The following is a 19,826-nucleotide window of genomic DNA, read 5'->3' on the forward strand; positions in this document are numbered from 1 at the left end:
AATCAGTTTTGTGTATGTATTTTATTAATAGTTATTTTAATACTTTTTAAATTAAATATGTATTTAAATTACAAATTTTGCGTTGTTTAAGGTTAGGAAAAGGTTATTTTTCAAAAAAAAGCTGTAACATACAAGTAAAATAGTTATTTTAATACTTTAAATATGTATTTAAATTACAAATTTTTGTTTTTGAGGTGGAAAAGACGCGGGAACAGAAGGAAAAAGCTCGTCTGATGCAGTTCTTTTCTTGTTTTTTTACGGGAACAAATGCGTTTTTTTTTTTTACACAAATTTAGGCTACTTTGAGGTATGAAATAACTTTTTTTAATGCTTAATGTTATGTAGATTTAATATGTTCTTGATTTAATATTAACATGAATGACATGCGAAGGACGCGAAGTGATTGTAAACAAACGACGGAAGAAAGTCAGTTTGATATGACAGAAAGGTTTGTGAGCGAACAGTTGTCATTTTCGGGCAACCTATTCATCATGAAATGTGCTTGATATTTTACTCTAGGAACTATTTTATGAATTATTTTCGTGAATATGTTCCTCGAGGCTATGCTAAATTGTTTAGATAATCACGCTAATGAGGTTGCAGGAGTGAGCCCACCATTTTACATAACTACGACCTTGAAAAATGTAAACTTATAACCATTAATTATATATAAACCATTATAAATATAAATTGATTTAAAGTCACATTTAATATTAGTTTGACGAATAGTGAGATCAATATTGGTAATGTTTCCTGGGTATGTAAATCTAGGTTAAAAGATTAATGCCAAAATAAAATATTCTGACATAATCAAGGAATAGTTATATGTGACTTTCAGATTTATTTGTAGGGCTGGGTATCGATTCAGATGTCCCGATTCGCAAGCTCTCAATTCGATTCAACTCTCGACTTATTTTAATTTATTTTATTTTTATTACACTCAGTGAATATAGTTTTAATACAAATGCTGTTGATATTAAAAAAACAAAAAACAAAACAAAAAACGAACAATTAACATCAGTTTACAAATGATGAATTAATAAAAAGAAATTAAGAGCCACAAGGCCTGTATTTTAAACCTATTCTTCTTTTTTTTTTTTTTTTTTGTATAGGGTCATTTTTTTTTAAACAATAATAGGGCCCTATAAAATGTACAACTTAATTTTTCTGGTAATCATATGAAGGCATAAAACATTAATTTAATATAATCCTGATCAAATGAAAATTAAGCAGAGAAGATCAGTGATAAGATTCACATTAACCAGATCTTGTTTTAAATGTTTGCTAAAATAAATACCTGAAAAGAATGATGTCGAATCGACGTCATTAAAAAAAAAAAAAACAATTAATCGAAAAATCTTTTTTTTTTTTGCCCAGTCCAATTTATTTGAATATTTTTTATTAAATTTTTTATTATTTATGTATTTAAACAATTGAACGTTTTGCATTGTTTAGGGTTAGGAATGAAAATACGAAATATACCTGGGTAAAAACAAAAAAACAAACAAAAAAAAAAGTTGTGAGTGGAAGAAGCGGGAACAGAAGGGGAAATCGTCTGAGGCGTTTTCTACAAAAACTTTGAAAAACATTGAGGTAGGAAAGAACTTTTTTTTATGCTTAATATTCTGTAACTGAGCTGTTGGTTTAATATTAACATGAGTGACATACGAAAGAAGGGGAAATTATCATTAACAAAACAAAAAGTCAGTCAGTTTGATATGTGGTATCAGTTTGTGATAACCGTTGTCATTTAATGAATTTGCTTAGTAAAAAAGATGTATTTTTATGTGCTTAATGTTTTACTCTAGAAACTATTTTATGAATCGTTTTTATGAATGAGTTCCTCGAGGCTACGCTATATTGTTTAGCTATAATCACGGCTAATGAGGTTGCAGGAGTGAGTCCAATGTTTTGCAAGTACTGCTCACTGCAGGGCCTCCAGCTCCCCTTCTCTGGATGTCCAGCTCCACCTCTGTGTGAACTAATGGGTGGAGTTAGGTTTAGGATAGGGTAAGGGGTAGGGTTAGGGTGTGGTTAGGTGTCTATCTCCACCCATTACCTCCAGCGAGGGGGAGCTGGAGCTCCAGCTCCTCCCATCTGGCTCTGCAGCGAGCACCCTCTCATGTTTTGAGAGAAAAAGTTAATTTATAAAGCATTGTAAATATAAATTAATTTGAAGGCATATTTAATATTAGTTTGACAAATACTGAGAGAAATATTGTTAATTTTTCGTGGGTATGGAAATTTAGATGAAAAGCCAAGAAATATTAATGGCAAAAAATATTCTGACATAAAGAAGGAATAAGTTTAGCTTAACTTGACTTAATATTTATGTACTCTACTGCTTTATGAATATTTGATCTATTTCTGTATTTTTTAACCTTTTTAATCTTATACGCTGCCGTCCAAAAGTTTCGGATCAGTAAGATTTTTATTGTTTTTTTTTAAGTTTCTTACGCTCATCAAGGCTGCATTTATTTGATCGAAAATCCAGAAACAACTTTGTAAAATAACTGTTTTACAAGTGAATATATTTTAAATTGTAATTTATTCCTGTGATGCAAAGCTGAATTATTATGAATGTTGAAAACAGTTGTGCTGCTTAATATTTTCTGTCATACTTATTTCAGGATTCTTTAATAAAAGAAAAAAGTTAAAAAGCATTAAAACAGCGTTTATTTAATTATTTAATTAAATATTTTGTTAGAATATATACTATAATTTAAAAGTTTGTGGTCAGTGAATTTTTATTCCTTCTCCTTTCTTTTTGTTTTTTTTTTTAAGAAATGAATACTTTTATTCACTAAGGATGTGTTAAATTGATTAAAAGTGATAGCAAAGACTTGTATTGTTAGAAAAGATATCTATTTTGAATAAATGTTGTTCTTTTTAACTTTTATTCATCAAAGAATCTTGAAAAAAAAAAAGAATCACAGGTTCCAAAAAATGTTAAGCTGTTTTCAACATTGATAATAGAAGTAATAAATCAGCATATTAGAAGAATTTCTAAAGGATCGTGTGACACTTCAAACTGGAGTAATGGTTTTGCATCACAGGAATAAATAATTTTTTAAAAACGTATTAAAATAGAAAAACATTACTTTAAACCGTTTTAATAATATTTCACAATATCACTGTTTTTTCTGCATTGTTGATCAAGTGAATGCAGCCTTGTTGAGCATGAGTGTATTTTTTTTGCTTGTTATCTGTGTTCCATTGACTTTATGTATACATGTAAAGAAATCAAAACAGACAACTTTAAGAACACCAATTTCTTTCATTTAAAAAGACAATACAAAATCCAGACATTTTTACATGAGCATAAACAAATTTCAAGTGCAAATACCATTTCCCATTCCATGAAACATTGTGGCAAAGTAAAAAAAAAAAAAATTGAAACAGAAAAATGGGGAAAAGACAACAAAAACAAACAGATTAAAACAGCAACATGGATTGATCAAAACATTTAACATTGTTTGAAATGGGTTTGGTAGCGCAAAGACAAAGGGGAAATTATAAAAAATAAAGCAGCAGTCACAGACCGCCAATGACATTGACTAGTTAGAGTAGCTAATACTCTGCAATTCTTTTAGTGAACATTCAACAAAATATTGACTACTTTGGCCACAAACTTTTGATTTCATGGCAATCGTGGCTATTTCACATATGACCCATCCTTTTGTTTTTATGGAGATATCCAACCTGCAGTACTGCAACACAGGACATGACATGTTTAGTAGTAGACAGCGACTTGAACTTGAGTTTGGTCTCTGCGAGCGGGGCAATATTGACATTTCACTTCTTTCTTGGATTAACCCAAGCTGTTTTTTTTTTCTTTTTCATTTTTCTTTTTGCTTTTATACTATCATATTTATACATTTAAACAATTATATTAGTGACCCTTGTAATAGATGACAAATGTACAAAATACCTAAAATGTCAATAACTGCTTCATAAAATAACCCTTGCAAATATCACACACATTCTGTTCTCTTTAGTTCTTGATTTTATGATACAGTCTTGAGGGTTAGATTTTCTGTAAATTAACACACTTTGGGTGGGACAACCATGTGTGTCTGTAGACTGATTAAAAGAGGGTTGGTCAAAGGTTATGAAAAAATGCATTTGACCCAATGTGGAGCCAGCTAAGTCAACATCACAAAATTGTCTTTTTTTTTTTTTTTTAAAGCCAGTTTAGAAATACGCAAGTACATAAATGCAAACATTTCTAGTAATTTCATCCATCACTACATTCTGAAATGTGCATGTAGCATAAATGTCTTGTGTAAGTCAATGTTTATGGGCCATTCTACAGAATTGATTCAAAGTTGGAAACATTTTGGAATTTTTTTTTTTATGTATGCAAATTGTATTATATCTAACGTACATAATACTGCACTAATTGTGCAGTTAATTCTCATATTATATTTTCAGAAAGTTTTGGAATATTTGTCCTTTCCCCAAATTTGTCACTACTGAAATACAGTAATATAATTTAATAAGAGTTATATTGATCTGTTAAGATTTTGCTTACATCTTCCTTGTAAATATTTTTTTTCTATTTTATTAAAAAGTTTTCAGAAGTAAATCAATAAATGTTAACAATATTTCAAGTGTGATTTATGAGATTATGTTGTGTTATAAATCCAATTTTTCTTTGAAAAAGGCAAAAAGTTGATCATACTGATTTCAGATTATAGATTCATTAGTTTGAATATATATTGAACAAAACACTATCATAACATCTTGGTTCATTATTCAGCATATGTTATTTTTGACAAAACATCCCAAGTAGTGACAGCACATTTTCGGCAGTGACAATAATGTTTTAGTAGCGACCACACCACATTACAGAATTTTTAACCCACATACACAAAAATTTTGCTTAACTGTACAAAAGGATTGTGTGTTCCCTTTTATCACTACCAAAATGATGACAAGTTTTGGTTGTTACTGTTATGGTACTGACAATTTTATGGGATAAAACCCCCCAAAAAACCCAAAGATGTCACTATCAAAACTTCACAAAATGTTTTGGTTATGACTGTTTTGGTAGTGACAATTTTATGGGATAACGTTCAAAAAAAAAAAAACAAAGATGTCACTACCGAAACTTTACCAAATGTTTTGGTCGTTACTGTTGTGGTAGTGACAATTTTATGGGATAAACCCCCCCCAAAAAAACCCAAAGATGTCACTATCAAAACTTCACCAAATGTTTAGGTCGTGACTGTTACGGTAGTGACAATTTTATGGGATAACACTCAGGAAAAACAAAGATGTCACTACCGAAACGTTATCATTGGGCCTATCTACTCACCATGTAGCTATGAGAGAGAGGGACACACAAATATTTCCTGATCATAAATGAAGGGGTGTAGTTAAAATCAGTCTCAGCCAATGGACTAAAACATTCACTTATGTCACTACCGAAGTTTCATAATTTACAAAGAAAATATAAAATAAATGTTGAACTCCACTTTTTAAAAAAATCAAAAAGGATATTTTTAAAAACAACACTGGAATAAAATGAAAACATTATTTCAGTATTTTCATTACTGGAAATTTAAGGGTTAGGGTTCGGGACAGCCACCTCCCAATTGCAAGTACCCTCTAAATGATGATTTTTATATATATATATAAGCATACTGATATTTTAAATATTATTGTGGGTTTCAACAGATAATAAAAGGATCTTAGTAAACATTTATGATTTGAATACTTAAATGTTTTTTTGTTGTGGGACAGCAGTTTGCACCAATTCTGTAGAATGACCCATATACCTGGGATCAAGTGTTTGCATACTTGCGTAGAGTATGAATCTGGCATTCATGTTTAAAGTTTGAATACAACCTTTTTTGCATCAGCCTTTGGACATGAGGATAGCACAACAGTGAATTTCTAAATACAAGGTTGGGAAAAACAACTTGCGTTTGGACTTATTTCTCAGACTCCAATTAGTCTATGTTTATTTCATATTTACAATATACAAAAAAAAGAGAGAGAACAGTAAACTACCATTTTGACCAGTCCTTGTTTGTTTACATATCAAAACTGGGTATGGTTTGAACTTCTCAAAGTTTGGCTCTTTTCTCACTTTATGTGAAGGGCTTTACCTATAAACACATTTGTGAGGAATACTAACGGGTTCATAATTAATACAGGAAACACTCATAAATGTCGACATCCACAGGTTTATCCTGACACTTTTGCACTTCAGGTCCGGTGAAACCCAACACCTGTAACCCGAACGCTGCTTCTCTTTGGGTCCTTGTGTAATGTGCAAAACAATCTCAAAACGGTCGTTATGTGGAGCGATGCCGTGTTTTTTTTTTTTTTTTTCTTTTTTACTCAAGTCCATCCGACCTGTGGTTTATGTTTATCAGTGATTCGTGTCTGCATTATGAAAACATTACTTCCGACCTGTGAAAGAGTTCGGCCCCTCGACTGCTCTTCTCTGTATTCGCATTAGGTCAAACCGAAGCCTTAAAGTGACGTTTCTGAAGAAGCAGCAATTGCATGTCCTGCAAAAAACTCTCACAGAACTGAGTGTTAACAGTCCACTGTTTTTACAATACCAACCGACCCTTTCATCACCCGAGCCTTTCCGATAACCCACGTATCTCTTACGCCTTGTTAAATTAACTTGAATATTAGGAAATAGACGAATATGCAGTTGACAATAATACAATCCGAACAGGCAGACCTTAATAAAACATTACTGTTTTAACAGCATGACCTTTAGAGATTACATGTATGCTCTAGGAGCTCAAATATAATGCTTTAACATTGTGAAAAGCTTGATATGAATTAGATCTTACCAAGAGCACACTAAAAGTACAGATATACAAAAGATTGTACGTTTATTTTGAGAACTACGAGTTTACGAGAGCTGGAACTTGGGGGAAAAGCCTATTTTTTTAAAGCACGATCACAGCTAGCTCCAGTTCGACAAATAGATTTTCTTTTCTTTGACATGCTACAACGTTTGTTTGTCTGTACAACACAATCGGACGTGCTTAAAACTCACACGTCGCTCCTAACGGGATGGCGTGGAAACCACCCAAACCGTCGTCGCCCTCTACGGGACGCCTCAGGACTGAGCGTGCAAACGACCAAACAAAATAAAAACATCGACACATCACAGAATGGTGACCGACACGCAAAGAAAGGAAACACTTCAGTTTGGCTCGATTACGACTGCGTTACATGTAGACTACACAGAAGCTTTTTTCCCCCCTCGGAGATGACTGATAAGAAAAAGAACAGAAAAAGGTAAATTGAAACATCTGCATAGTGTGGTTGTGGTTGTGTTTGTGTGTGTGTGAGTGTGTGTATTTCCTTTAAATGTGTGTAGGATCCCGTTGACTCGAGGCCAGGTGTCTGGAGGTGTGTGGAGGCGGATGGCGCTTTTGGACTATTTGTATGGACGCAGGAAGGCGGAGACTTTGCTGTGGATGAGGCGTATGAACGAACGCGGGAGCATCTCCGTGGAGTCCCGGGTTGAGTACTTGTAGTAATTGTTTGGGTGAGCCAGCACGTCGAACAGAGTTTTAATCAGTTTTTTGTCCTGGTGAAAAACCAAAAGGAGAGAAATGGTATAAGAGACCCAGAATAAATTCAGTCATCATGTATGGTCTTTGCATGGAAACACACAGCTTGAAGGGATAATTCACCCAGAAATTAAAATTCTGTTGCTAAATTACGTAAGACCTTTGTCATCTTCAGAACACAAATTAAGATATTTTTGATGAAATCCAAATGCTTTCTGACCCTGCATAGACAGCAACACAACTGACACGTTCAAGGCCCAGAAAGTTAGTAAGAACATAGATAAAACAGTCTGTGTTCAAATTTACTTTTGTGCACTAAAAGTACTCTTGCAGCTTCATAAAAAACCTTTCTGGGCCTTGGTAGTTGATATATTATTTGTGTTACAAGATGAACTAAAGTCTTACAGGTTTGGAATGACATAAGTGTGAGTAATTAATGACAGATTTTGCATTTTTGGTTGAACTATTCCTTTAAACAATATTTCTAGTCCTTAAACACAATTTAGGCAAAAAAAAAACACACATTTTGAGGAAATTAAGGGTGTTTGTTAAAGAGATGTAATAAATGAGACTTGTGTCTTGGAAAACTATCCCAGCCGAGGAAGAAGGGCCAAGCGAAATGATTGGTTATTTTCTAACAAAAAACAAAAATAAATATAAAAAAATTACAATTTACATACTTTTTAACCTCAAATGCTCATCTTGTCTAGGTCTGCGTGAACCGGTTCAATACAGTTAGGGTATGTCGAAAAACTCCCATCTCATTTTCTTCTCCAACATCAAAATCATCCTACATCACTGTTTTACCTTTTTTGTAAAGGGTGTTTGACCTTCTTTCCATGTTCACTTAGTAAACACTGGGTCGGTACTTCTGCAATGATTTAGGACGATTTTGAAGTTGGAGGAGAAAATGAGATGTCTTGAACCGGAAAAAACAGTTCATGCAGACCTAGACAAGATGAACGTTTGAGGTTAAAAAGTATAGAAATTGTAAATGTTTTTAGAAAATAACAAATAATTTCGCTAGATAAGACCCTACTTCCTCGGCTGGAATTGTTTTGAGCTCTCTGAAGCTGCATTAAACTGCATTTTGGAAGTTCAAAATCATGGGATATGGGAGAGGAATCCTGAAATGTTTTCCTTAAAAAACAATTTCTTTACAACTGAAGAATGAACATCTTGGATGACAAGGGATGAATATATTATCTGTAAAAAGATATTTTTGATGACTCTGAGAGCTTTCTGACCCTGCATAGACAGCAATGCAACTGACATGTTCAAGGCATAGAAAGGTACAAAAAACACATTAACATATCTGAAGATTTTGACAGCCCTGCTTATTTGAACCAGAATATACAGACGGTGAACTGAAAGCCCTTTCACACGGGACGCGGCGAGCAGTGAAATCACCACGCGGTTGCCGCCTTCTCTTGTAGTGGACGCATTTTGTGCCGTTGAGGCGGTGTTCGCAACGCGGTCTCAGGGATCAAGGTCACATTTGTATTTACTAAAAACTGAATAAAATGTAATGGAAATTTGTGTTTGTGTCACCCTGTTATTAATTATTGTCATTATTATTTTTTTCCATTTGGCACGTGTTGTTTTTGAAGAATTACCTTAAAAGCATAAAAAAAACAATCATCTTAATTTTCAACTGTCCGTTATAAGTTTAGTTAAATGTTTTATGATTGGTTATTAATAATCTGTTCACTGATTGGTTAAAGCCGACGTGGCTTCCGCTGGTGCTCACAAAAAGATAAAATATTTTTGCCGTGAAAAGGAGGAATTGTTGAATAAAGTCATTATTTTTGCTTTCTTTGCTCACAAAAAAAATTCTTCTAGCTTCATAACATTAAGGTTGAACCACTGATGTCACATGGATTATTTTAATGATGTACTTACTACCTTTCTGGGCCTTGAATGTGGCTTACTGTCTATAAAGGGTCAGAAAGCTCTTGGATTTCATCGAAAATATCATTTTCATTTTTGGGTGAATTATCCCTTTAAGTCATTTTACTTCTCTAATTAATGCATCTTAATTTAAGAATGTTTAGATATTTGTATTGGAAAACAAGACAAAAATACCAAGAAAGAAAATTTTTGCCGTGTAGTCAGTGCGAAACTGACCTTGAGTATTTCTTGATGGTTTTCAGAGGCATAAAGTCTTCCATCTCTTACAATGTCCTCAACCAGCTGCTCATAGTCTTCTAAATGAAAGAAAATCAAACACATTTTAGTGGCAATGCATGTCAAGAACAAATAGAAACCAATCACAATTCTGATATGAATTTGTAGGATTATTTTTCTTTAAATACACAAATAAATGTGACCCTGGACCACATAACCAGTCATAAGGGTCATTTTTCTGAAATGGACATTTATACATCATCTATACATCAAGCTGAATAAATTATTTTTCCACTGATGTATGGTTTGTTAGGATAAGACAATATCTGGCCGAGATACAACTATTTGAAAATCTGGAATCTGAGGATGCAAAAAAATCTACTGTAAATACTGAGAAAATCGCCTTTAAAGTTGTCTAAATGAAGTTTTTAGCAATGCATATACTAATCAAAAATTAAGTTTTGAAATGTTTAAGGTAGGAAATTTACAAAATATGTTAATGGAACATGATCTTTACTTAATGTCCTAATGATTTTTGGCATAAAAGAAAAATCAATAACTTTGACCCATACAATGTATTGTTGGCTATTGCTACAAATATACCTGTGCTACTTCAGACTGGTTTTGTGATTCAGGGTCACAAATGTGTATAGACTAGGGCTAATCTCAAGACTGTACCATCGTAAGTGACGTATGGAATCTGGAATCCACGGGCACTGTTCACATCGTTGGATTTGAAGTTGATCCAGAGGCGGCGCGATCGGGCCGTAAATGCGATCGGTCTCTCATACGTCTGACATGTTTCATAGGTGGTGATAGAGGTCGCTGACCCTAAGAAAAGAAAATGTTAGCATTCAAATCAAAGCTATTTTTAGAAGCAAACCATCACCACTAACATGAAGAAACTGTAGACACCCTGTTAAGTCAATATTTTGACTTTACATGCAAGTATGTTGTACTCAAAGTGTGAAATCATTTTTGACACTTGAGATAAAGGTTAAACCTGGACAAACATAAAATCTTACCATTCTTTCTCATCACTAGGACATCTCCGCACTCATCCTCAGATGGGAGGAAGATCTCCGGAACCACGATCAGAATCTTGCGTTTGTGTGGAGGGTTGATCGTCCAGATACACTCTACATTGGCTGGGTAGTTTCCTGGATAGTTGGGGGACTCGATGTATCCGATGAACTCGCCTATTTCACCCCCGCATTCCCGATCTGAACACACACAACGTTATAGTAAATTGCTCACTAAGAACATTTCTAGAAATGCTTTTTTTTTGCTTTTACTTCCAGATTTCCAATCAAAAACAGACTCTTATCAGCATAAGGGACTTGTCAGTTGTGCTTGAGGATGAACAGACTCACTCTTGCACTGAGACACACTGATGGCCCCATCAAAGTCGGTGGTGGTGTTTCCTGGACAGGAGATGCAGTAGTTTTGTCTGAATTCAGCCTGGTATGTTCCATGAGGACAGCGGATGCAACGGTGAACTGATGTGTTATAATAATGACCTGGAGAACATAACACTACACACACACAAACACCAATATCACATGGGCTGATTTAGCACGAAGCTTCCTTCACATGCACGGACCACATGAAAGTAATTTTAGTAAATGAAAGGCTTAATTTGGCCACTTTAGGTGGTCTAATCTTTCATTTTTTGAATATCTGAACCATATTACACTACAGAAGAACATACTTCTACATGTTTTAAATGATTTTGTGAGTCAAACATTCATTACTGATGTCTGCACACAAACATACCCCAAATTTCGTGTATTATAGTAAACTAAAATAATATAAAACAAACTTTAACTGAATTAAAATACAGAAACAATTTATTTCAGATAGCTGCCAAGGAATTTCTCATTTGCGTTTACTTTAACCTGATACACTAAAACAAAATGTAAATATTTCAAGAAATAAAAGTTAACAAATACATACAAATATATATATTTTTTAAAAACTACAAACAACTTAAAATTTAAAAAATAACATTTCAAAATAGTACTAAAATAATATCTCGATGCTAAAATTACACTGGTGTAAACATCAAAGATAATAGTATGTCCACTGTCTAGATTTGTGACCCTGGACTACAAAACCAGTCATAAGGGTCAATTTTTGGAGTCTGAAAGCAGAATAAATAAGCTTTTCATTGATTGTATGGTTTGTTAGAATAGGACAATATTTGGCTGAGACACAACTATTTGAAAATCTGGAATCTGAGGGTGCAAATCACCTTTAAAGTGGTCCAAATGAAGATCTTAGCAATGCATATTACTAATCCAAAATTAAGTTTGATATATTTACGGTAGGAAATTTACAAAATATCTTAAAGGAACATGATCTTTACTTAATATCCTAATAATTTTTGGCATAAAAGTGGCTATAGCAACAAACATACCTATGCTACTTATGACTGGTTTTGTGGTCCAGGGTCACATTTATGTAAATGCACTGCACTGTAGAGTATCAAAATGTCTGACCTTTGACCTCACAGTCGTTAAAGGAGCTGGCACCCTCTCTTTTAGTACCAAGCCCTCCTCCACAGGGGAAACAGAGTGTTCGTCCTGGGTCGGGCTGGTATGCTCCCAAGGGGCACGGTTGACAGGGCTTGAACCCGTCGCTGGAGAAATAACCTGGTGGACATTGACCTATAAAGAGACATAAAAACAACCAAGAATGATTAATAACTCTTAAAAGAAAAATGAATCTGTGCCTAATGTAGGAAACATTTTCATCTACATTAGAAGGCACATCGATTAACTCTAGTTACCTGCACATGACGTGATGTTGCGGGCCCCTGGTGGGCCGTGGCGGTCTCCTCCAGGACAAAGGTCACAGGCCAGCTGACCTTCACGTTCCTGGAATGTTCCAGGTGGGCACTGGACGCAGCGTTCCTGCTCACCATGGTAGTATGACCCAGGCAAACATCTGACTAAGAGAGAGCAGCCAGCAGGGGGCAGCAGTGAGGAAGTTGCAATTCTGAGCTCTGTTTCTTTTTGACAGATGCCATTTTTTAATTGAAATCTGACTTTAAGTGAACAAATACTATAATTAGTAACTCGAGGCTTGAAAAATTAGTTTTGATTCCATAGCATTTGCTGTCAATATTTTCCAATTCCTTTTTATAAAAGTTTGCAAGCAATCTCAGATGACTATCACTGTCAAAGAATAGCAATGGCATAACTTCTGTTCGTTTTATACATTTTGCAGCACTTCTGAATAAAAAACAGACAAGTTTAGACAATCAGAGTCTAAGCCAAATCCCATTTGGCAACATTTTTCCATATGCTGTAGTTTAGTTTTATGAACCCTACTGCAGGACATCCATAAAATATTCCTCCTTGTAGACCACACTAATGTAGAGTCTCAACTAAATAGCCTATAAGTCACCTGTTTTGTGACAAAGTGCAAGTCCCAGATCATCTTGGGCTTGACACTTTGTTTTAAGATAGCTCTCTTGCATCAAGTTGCAATGGAGAAGGGGGTTCATATATAACAGGCCCCACTCACTCTTCTGTTCTTACCACAGCGGCCGCTGTCTTTCTCTCTGCCCGGTCCGCAGTTCTCCTGCCTCACTGCGGCCTGTGGGAGCTTCTGTGCCACCTCGTACTCCAATCCGGCCACACGGATGAGGAAACGCTCTTGGTTGATGGATTTTTTCAGGGCTTTAATGTACGACTTCATCTGCTGCTCTATGCGCTGCCTTTGACACATGATGTTACAGTTCCCTACAGGAGAACAAGAACATCATGACCTTCATGCACAGCACTTCAATGCTCTTCCTGCATCTTCTGTAGGTAGACAGAGGGTGGCTGATGTCAGACTCACCAGTGGCGTCTCCTGGCTTGACCTCAGCCTCCAGCTCCAGAGTGATGCGAGTGACCTCTTTGTTCGATGGGTTACGTGCCCGACGACCTTTGGCTTTCTTAGACGAGTCACACTTCAGGTTAACGAACGTGACCATGCAGAGGTTGCACGGTTGGCCACCTGGAAATCAAGTCATTGTTCACACAACAAGGGCATTTAGGTATTATTGTTTCACGTTTTTTAGAGATGCATGATAACCTGATAATTTATTCAATCCCATGTCATCCAAGATGTTCATGTCTTTCTTTCTTCAGTCGAAAAGAAATTAAGGTTTTTGAGGAAAACATTCCAGGATTTTTCTACATATAGTGGTCAACAGGTTGAAGGTCAAAATTACAGTTTCAGTGCAGCTTCAAAGGGCTCTACACAATCCCAGACGAGTAATAAGGGCCTGATCTAGCAAAACGAACTGTCATTTTCTAAAAAAAATAAAAATTATACTATATATACTTTCTAATAACAAATGCTTGTCTTGCACCTATTGTTTTTGCAAAGCGAACATGCAAAGAAAGTCAAACACCCTTTACAAAAAAAGATAAAACGTGTCGGACCATTTTAGAGTTGGAGGAGAAAATGAGATTGAGCTTTTCGCCCTACTCTACTTTTTTGAACCAAAGTACAAAGATGAACTAACCGCGTGTGACTTTTCCAATGCGATTACACCATGCATGAAGACACGTATCACAGAGCCAGTGTAAGACGAGCAATTGTGGTTGAAAAGTATAGAAATTATTTATTTATTTATTTATTTTTTAGAAAATGACGGATCGTTTTGCTAGATAAGTCCTTTATTCCTCGGTTGGGATTGTGTAAAGCTGCACTGAAACTGCAATATGGACTTTCAAGCCACTGACCACCATTGAAGTCCACTTTATGAAGAAAAATCAGAAATCAAAATTTCTTTTCAACCAAAGACAGACATGGACATTTTGGATGGCATGGGGGTGAGTACATTATCAGGAAATTTGTACTCTGGAAGTGAACTTTTCCTTTAACTGTTTTAAATATATAACATGGAATTTACCATAATGGGTTTTTTGATGAAAACTGTCATCATTTACACACACTCATGTTGTTTCAAACCCAGACTTTAGTTACAATACAATCACTTTATTTGATGAACACGTTTCATTTATACCTTTATTTACATATAAATATGCATACATAAAGCAAATCACTTAATGTAAACACGCAATATACATATGCTTCTGTGTTTACCGTATGTGTATGCATGAATGTTAACCAAAGTCTTATGGGTGTGGTATGACATACAGTTGAGTGCAAAAGTTAACATCCCCCTTTCAGAAATGCTAAATGTCAATTATTTTACCAAAATAAGATGGATCATACAAATGCATGTTATTGTTTATTTAGTACTGACCTGAATAAGATATTTCACATAAAAGATGTTTACATAGTCCCACAAGAAAAAATAATAGTTGCATTTATAAAAATGGCCCCGTTCAAAAGTTTACATACACTTGATTCTTAATACTGTGTGATTGTTAATACCTGAATGATCCACAGCTGATTATTTGTTTAGTGATAGTTGTTCATGAATCCCTGGTTTGACCTGAACAGTTAAACTGCCTGCTGTTCTTCAGAAAAATCCTTTAGGTCGCACAAATTTGTTGGTTTTTCAGCATTTTTGTGTTTTTAAACCTTTTCCAACAATGACTGTATGATTTTGAGATCAATCTTTTCACACCGAGCACAACTGAGGGACTCATATGCAACTATTACAGAAGGTTCAAACGCTCACTGATGTTTCAGAAGGAAAAAACCATGCAGATCAGGCTAAATTTAACTTATTTTGTCTTATGGTAAACATGTAAGCATCTTCTGTAGCTTCAGAAGGGCAGTACTAAATGAAAACATATGATATTTAGGCAAAATAAGAAAAATGTACACATCTTCATTCTGTTCAAAAGTTTTTTTCTTAATGCATTGTTTTTCCTTCTGGAGCATCAGTGAGAGTTTGAACCTTCTGTAATAGTTGCATATGAGTCCCTCAGTTGTCCACAGTGTGAAAAGATAGATTTCAAGATCATACAGTCATTGTTGGAAAGGGTTCAAATACACAAATATGCTGAAAAACCAAAGAATTTGTGAAACCTGAAGGATTTTTCTGAAGAACAGCAGACAGTTTAACTGTTCAGGATAAACAAGGGACTCATGAACAACTATCACTAAACAAAAAAAACAAAAAACAGCTGTGGATCATTCAGTAACAACACAGTGTTAAGAATCAAGCGTATGTAAACTTTTGAACAGGGTCATTTCAATAAATTCAACTATTATTTTGTCTTGTGCACTACATGTAAACATCTTTTTTGTGAAATATCTTTTTCAGGTCAGTACTAAATAAAAAATAACAAGCATTTTGTATGATCCCTTTTATTTTGGTAAAATAATTAACATTTTGCAGATTCTGCAAGAGGGATGTAAACTTTTGACCTCAACTGTAAGTGTGAGTAAATGATAACAGAATTTAAATTTTTGGGTGAACTAAATGAAAATACATCTCCCTCAACAAACAGTTCCACGACCTGATTCCACAACAGGGACCATCAAAATGACATGGTACCCTTCATTTCCTGGCCCCTATGACCTCTGACCTGGCCCGATCTGTCTGCCGTTGTCCTCCGCCCTCCCCTTATGCTTCGGGTGCAGGTGGCATTTGGCGTTCTTGATCCGGAAGGACGCCGTCTGCTTGACTGGAGGAGCCTGAGTCTCTACAAGCAAACAAAGAGGCCTTGACACGCAGCTCAACATGATTCATATAAAGCCCTTGCTGACAACTACTAGCTAACTACATTAATTCACAGCTGCTGGCTCGCTACATGCAACGTGCCTGATTGAAAAAAGCAAACCAGCTGGGCCGTTTGTGAACATTTAAAGCAGATTCAAGTTAGCTTTATGCTCACTCTGAGCACTTATGAGGAACAGCAATTTGAGATTAGAGTGTGCCGTGACAGGCATCCTAATGTGAAACAAGTTTGACATCAAAACAAACATCAGGCATGGTAAATAAGTTTCTAATTTGCCAAGCGCATCAAGTGATCATGTAATTGGACAGCTGCGATGTATCTGTCATTATGTTTCTCGGAATCATCGACTGCAGCTGTTCAAAAGAAACGTCTCATCGGTTTCCAGGTCCTGTTTGCCGGCACTTTCAACAAATCGAGTACAAAATAGGATCTGAATCTCTTAGAAAATTAAGTCTTTTTTCATTTTCAACAAATGATCAGTGAAATTGAGGAGCTTAGCATTAAGAAAATGTTTATTGTTAACCACAGGAGATCAAATTAAATAATTTATGATCCATTTTAGCTTATATGTAGAATCCTTCATATTAAAACTTTCATAGATTATGATAAATATTAAAGATTAAAAAAACACTATGCCAAAATGGGTAACAGTGTTGCAAGTTTAGTCTAAAATGAACCTAGTTTAGGACCTAACGTTGGTTTATAGTTATTAATACATTTATAGTTAACATGCTTAATGGTTTCTGCAACACATCTCACAACAAAAAAAAATTAGATTACCTCTAATGCAATTACCTGTAATGGTAAAATACAAAATACAACCAGACATCAAAGTGTACCCTATTCAAGCCTTGACTGATATACTCCTCAATACCCTTTTTGTGGAAAGTCCATACCATTAATTGCCACGATTCAAATGCCTATGACCAAATTGTAATCTGTTATTGATTCCAACTAACGTAATCCATTACACACATTTTAGGTAATATAATCAGGCTACTTTTAGAATACTTCTGACCGGTCTTATTTATCACATTGATTTAAACAGGATAATCTTGTACCACAATGATATAAAAATAATATTCCATTTATTGTTATCAGGGTTGCCAGGTTTTCAAAACAAAACCCACCCAATTGCTACTCAAAACCAGAGGTGGACAGTAGTGAAGCATTTTTACTTTACTCAAATAAAATTAAAAAGTATCTGTACTTTATCAGTGTTTTCCTTTGAAAAACTTTTACTTCACTACATTCCAAAGCGTAATATCACACTTTTTTTAATGCACTATATTTTATAAATAGAACTTGTTGGTTTTTTACCTTTTTTACCTGATACTTAAAAACGTAGTACTTTCTTGTACTCAAGTAAATCTTTGAATTACTTTTACTTGAGTAATAGTAATATGAAATGTAGTGCTGTGAAAAGTACAATAGAAGAAAAACACTCTGATAAAAGTACAGACACTTGAAAAGTACTTTTAAAGCAGAGTAAAAATACTTCACTGCTGTCTGCCACTGCTCAAAACTAGCCCAACTGCATTTTTGAGAGGGTAAAAATCTCCCTCCAAAATACACATTTTTTGGCGTTGTACGAGTAAGCATATAACCAGTCGGCTATTTTAGAAAGGAGCATTTAAAAGACAAAAAAGAGGAACTAGGGAGAATTAATAAATAATAATAATAATATGTAATCATGCAATCCATAAAAAAAGTAACTATTTTAAAATGTAATTTAATCCAATTACAAGTACTTAATTTTTGTAATCTAATTAAATAATCCAGATTACATGTAATCAGTTACTACCCAGCTCTGCTATTAAAATAAGGAAGGTATGATCTTACCTACGCAGCTCTGGATGCTGCTTGCGTTCAATCTGCTCTGAGATTTGCCTCGCAGGATGGGTATTCCACAGCTAACAGAATAGCTGTTGTCTGATTCTGTGAAACGTAAAATGAAAATTGATCACAGGCATTAGAGTAGAATTGGCAAGCTTGTTAAATTAAAGGGGAAGTCCACTTTCAGAACAACAATTCACAAATAATATACTCACCCCCTTGTCATCCAAGATGTTCATGTCTTTCTGTCTTCAGTTGTGAAGAAAGTATGTTTTTTGAGGAAAACATTTCAGGATTTTTCTCCATATAATAGACGAAACGTCATTTTTTTGGAAAATAATTTTTAAAATACTTTTTAAGCACAAAAGCTTGTGTAGCACAGGCTCTGGGATGCACGTTCACAACGTTACGTACTATTGAATCATGTCGAAAGGTCACGCAGAAACGTAGGCAGAACTACAGACCCAGTGTTTACAAAGCGAATGCAAAGACTAAAAAAGTGCAAGTAAGTTTGTAAACACTGTTTGTCCTCCTCTCAAGTTGTGGGACAAAATAAGATGATGAACTTACACGTGATTCGTAGTAGTGATAGGAAGTTCGGATCATTTTACCGACTCAGACCTTTGAGTCTCGTTCAGCAAAATGAATGAATCTTTTTGAGTCATTTCGTTCATATAATTAAAATGTCACGTGTTACTTCCCTAACACATCTACTGCTTACACAAACGTTGATCACACTACAAACAAGACAAAACTGTAATGCTATAAGACACAGAAAAGATTAATTCATTGTTTACCTGGGTCTTCAGTCTATGATTAGCTCACCTCACCTCTTATCTGACAAGTTTTCAGGTTTGAGTCGTTCGTTCATCACGTGACAGCCCCATAAGATGAACCAACGACTCGAAAAACCAGAGGACTCAAAACAGGTGAACTAATTCCAGTACAGAACCTAATAGGATGTTGCGCATGCATAACTGAACGAATCAGAGACAACTCGTTCTTCCTGAGTCACATTAAAGATTCATTCAAAATGAAAGAATCGTTCAAGAACTAATTCGCAGCATCGTGGACGTGCATCCCAGTGCCTGTGCTACACAAGCTTTTGTGCTTAAAAAGTATACAAATTTGTATTTTTCTAAAAAAAATGACCAATCGTTTCTCTAGATAAGACCCTTCTTCCTCGGCTGGGATCGTTTAGAGCCTTTTGAATCTGCATTTAAACTACATTTTGGAAGTTCAAAATCGGGGCACCAATGAAGTCCATTATATGGAGAAAAATCCTGAAATGCTTTCCTCAAAAAACATAATTTCTTTACGACTGAAGACAGAAAGACATGAACATCTTGGATGACAAGGGGGTGAGTAAATGATTTGTAAATTGTTGTTCTGGAAGTGGACTTCTCCTTTAAGGATTTTGGAGGGCATTTGTTTGTACCTGACAGGTAATGTGCTTTGGATGCACATGTGAGAGAGCAGCTCTCTTTCTTCCCCATCTTATTGCAAGTAAGGGTGGCTTTGGGGGCCACCAGATTGGACGTACACTTCACAATCTCTGCGGAAATTAAACATTTGACTTCAAGCAAGTACACTGAATTTGTCTGATGTTAATATGCATCAAATCTATGATGACCCTGGACCACAAAACCAG

The 19,826-nt window shown here is 35.0% G+C and overlaps 1 protein-coding gene across 2 annotated transcripts in view; it reads right to left on the reverse strand.

Moving 5' to 3' along the window:
• Positions 1-3,257: 3,257 nt before the first annotated feature.
• scube3 (signal peptide, CUB domain, EGF-like 3) overlaps positions 3,258-19,826 on the reverse strand; it is a 151,692-nt gene continuing 135,123 nt past the window's right edge. For both annotated transcript variants that reach the window (XM_051096811.1, XM_051096812.1), the window contains 12 exons: positions 19,614-19,730; positions 18,182-18,277; positions 16,187-16,303; positions 13,530-13,688; positions 13,226-13,429; positions 12,472-12,633; positions 12,182-12,349; positions 11,054-11,215; positions 10,706-10,903; positions 10,359-10,511; positions 9,681-9,760; positions 3,258-7,570 (listed from right to left, as the gene is read on the reverse strand). In XM_051096811.1, coding sequence (XP_050952768.1) covers positions 7,418-7,570; positions 9,681-9,760; positions 10,359-10,511; positions 10,706-10,903; positions 11,054-11,215; positions 12,182-12,349; positions 12,472-12,633; positions 13,226-13,429; positions 13,530-13,688; positions 16,187-16,303; positions 18,182-18,277; positions 19,614-19,730 — 1,769 coding nt within the window. In that variant the 3' untranslated portion in view covers positions 3,258-7,417. The remainder of the gene's footprint in view (positions 7,571-9,680; positions 9,761-10,358; positions 10,512-10,705; positions 10,904-11,053; positions 11,216-12,181; positions 12,350-12,471; positions 12,634-13,225; positions 13,430-13,529; positions 13,689-16,186; positions 16,304-18,181; positions 18,278-19,613; positions 19,731-19,826) is intronic.

The sequence above is a fragment of the Labeo rohita genome, chromosome 23 (assembly GCF_022985175.1).
Source record: "Labeo rohita strain BAU-BD-2019 chromosome 23, IGBB_LRoh.1.0, whole genome shotgun sequence".
Taxonomy (NCBI): domain Eukaryota; kingdom Metazoa; phylum Chordata; class Actinopteri; order Cypriniformes; family Cyprinidae; genus Labeo; species Labeo rohita.